We start from the raw sequence: 3,128 nt of genomic DNA on the forward strand, positions 1-3,128 counted from the left end.
TTCAAGATTTCACTTCAAGAATCAATTGGGTGATGTTCTTCCTTGGTTTTAATTGTTGTTTTTCTTTATTTCCAATTATGTTAGGCTAGATTTTCTTGTGCTAGGAGATCGATGTACCATGTGATTTGAGTTTTATATTTCTAGTTTTGCAATTTGACATTAAAACATATTTCTTTTGTTTTGAATGATTTATATGCATTTATTGTTTCCGCAATTAAGGGCCGTAATTGTGTGAGTTTGGGTGATTTATTCTTGCATTCGAGAGAATTGGAATAGATTCGACATAATATAAATCATCATAGGGTCCGATAGGGGACAGAAATATACCGCTACGCCCTACGTGAATCTTTAAGTGTTCATAAAACTACATGCATTTTTACATATGCACTTGTCATAGAAATATAGGCCGGTGGTATGTAGAAATAGGTTTGATACATCTCGAGAGAGAGTATTGGATAGACTTAAGAACATTTATTCGTCAACAATTGAATTATGTTGTCATATTGTGAAACTAGAGTTTAAAGTGATAATTGCATGGGAAATCGTGATCCTAGTGTGTTTAATTTATATCGATTACAACAAACGTGCGTTCTCAACAATTGATTTCATTTTAGAGTTTTAAATTATTGTTTTGCTTATTAATTTCATTACAATCATAAAAGTTGCATAAGTAGGGTTTTCTTTCCAATTTTAGAGTTTTAATTAGGTCCACATTCATTTTGAGTAATTTGGTTTCGGTTAAGGTCGAATAAGTAAAATTGAACTAACCAATCTCTGTGGAACGATACTCGGACTCATTGAATCCACTTTATTACTTGTTAACGAACCGTACACTTGCGGTAATTTAAATCGAAAGAAAATATTTCGTGAACAAGTTTTTTGCGCCATTGTCGGGGATTGAGTTTAGTTTAATTTCATTTTTTAGGCACTAATTTGAACTTTAAATTTTTATTTTTATTTTTTATTTATTTTTGTTTAGGTTATTTTATTTTATTTCTATTATAGTTCTTCAAATTGTTTGAATTTGAGTGCTACTACTGGCTTTCTCGCAGAGTTGCATGCCAAGATCGACTGAAGGAGAATTGTTTTCAACTGATCCTGAAATTGAGCGTACTTTTCATCGACTGTAATGAGAGACTAGAGAAGCACAGTTGCAAATGGCTAATGAACTGGACAATCCTATTATCCCAGCCAATGAAGGAGAGACAATGAATGAAGGAAATGAGATTTTGGGCGACTTCTTGACTCCTCAAGTGATTCAAAGCCAGTCCAGCATTGTGTATCCACTGTTTGGGCAGCCAAATTTCCAATTGAAGACAAATGTGATACAGCTATTTCAAAATGGACATCAGTTCTATGGCAAAGCCAAGGAGAATCCACATACACACATATCTCGATTTTTAGATGTGTGTCAACATTTCAAATATCAAGGAATCTCGGACGATGCTATTAGGCTAAGGCTTTTTCCACACACCTTGCGGGACAAGGCACTTGAATGGTTGGATTCACTTCCTATTGCAAGCATCACTACTTGGAACGAGTTGGTTCATAAATTCTGCACGAAGTTCTTTTCACCAGCCAAGATAGCGAAACTAAGATATGAGATATCGATATTCAGTCAAGGGGAGTCTGAATCATTTGACGAAGCCTGGAATAGATTCAAAAACATGCTCCGAAAGTGCCCTCAACATGGGTTCGACAAAAAGACCCAAATCTGATTCTTCTATATAGGGTTATTCCCGCACTTCAAAAGCATGGTGGACTCATCATCAGATGGTTCAATTTCCACACGAACAATTGATGGAGCACTGGAATTGTTTGAAAGAATGGCTACCACTTCAGCCATGGGGTCCTCTGAGCGAGTGATTCAGAAGAAGCCTTCGGGTGTCTATGAGGTAGGTGCATATTCAACCATATCTGCGAAGATTGACTCGTTGTTTCACAAGGTAGAAAGCATATCACAAACAACACAAAATAAGAAGATTAGCTGTGAAGAATGTGGAGCTGAGCATAAAACATCAGAGTGTCCAATTTTAATGCAAGGAGTTGAACAGACAGATTTTGTTCAATGGGGTCAACGCCAACAAAATAACCCACATTCAGAAACCTTCAATCAAGGGTGGAGAAAACATCCAAACTTCTCGTGGAGTAATCAGAATCAAAACATACCACAAGGTCAATATCAGCAATAGGACAAAAAGCCACCATTGGAAGAGATGTTTGAGAAGTTCATGGTAACAATCAATCAGTATATGGAAGCCAACAACCAGTTTATGCGAAGGACAAAAGCAACTCTTTAAGACCAAAGTGCAGGGATCAAGAATCAAGACCAAAGTGCAGCGATCAAGAATTTGGAGACACAAATGGGACAGATGGCAATCTCTATGACGGGTAGAGCACCAAGAAATCTACCCAGCAACACTGAAATCAATCCCAAAGAGCAAGCTAAGGCTATTACAACTCGAAGTGGAGTGCAATTACCGAAAATCCATGTCAAGAGACCAGGTGTGACTGTAGAGACATCCTTCCCTGCTGAAGATGAGACTGCTGTAAAGGAATCAACTCCAGGGGAAAATTCAGAAAAATCACAGGATAAGGCCAAGGTTACAGTCAACCCATACGAGCCTCCAATTCCCTTTCCACAGCGGTTGAATAAGCATAAAATGGAGCAGCAGTACAAGAAATTTCTAGAAGTCTTCAAAAAGCTTCATATCAACATCCCACTAGCCGATGCACTATTACAAATGCCCAGCTATGCAAAATTTCTAAAAGACATATTATCAAATAAACGCAAGCTGGAGGATCATGAAACAATAATGCTAACCGAAGAGTGCAGTGCAAGAATTCAGAAAAAGCTTCCACCAAAATTGAAAGATCCAGGGAGTTTTCACTATCCCGTGCACAATTGGTGATTTATATTTTGATAAAGTATTGTGTGATCTTGGTGCGAGTATTAATCTTATGCCTTTATCTATTTTCAAGAAACTAGGATTAGGAGAGCCTAAAGCAACTACAGTAACTCTACAGTTGGCTGATCGATCACTTACACATCCACGAGGGATTATCGAAGACGTATTGGTCAAAGTGGATAAACTTATATTCCCAGCAGACTTCTTAATCCTGGACAT

The 3,128-nt window shown here is 37.4% G+C and overlaps 1 protein-coding gene across 1 annotated transcript; it reads left to right on the forward strand.

Moving 5' to 3' along the window:
* The first annotated feature begins 1,754 nt into the window (after positions 1-1,754).
* On the forward strand, positions 1,755-2,912 carry LOC111374013. Its single transcript, XM_022996619.1, has 3 exons — positions 1,755-2,175; positions 2,250-2,391; positions 2,501-2,912. Exons 1-3 carry the CDS (start codon positions 1,755-1,757, stop codon positions 2,910-2,912), a joined length of 975 nt encoding a protein of 324 aa, XP_022852387.1.
* Positions 2,913-3,128: the final 216 nt, after the last annotated feature.

The sequence above is a fragment of the Olea europaea genome, unplaced genomic scaffold (genome assembly GCF_002742605.1).
Source record: "Olea europaea var. sylvestris unplaced genomic scaffold, O_europaea_v1 scaffold1190, whole genome shotgun sequence".
In the NCBI taxonomy this organism is placed as follows: Eukaryota; Viridiplantae; Streptophyta; class Magnoliopsida; order Lamiales; family Oleaceae; genus Olea; species Olea europaea.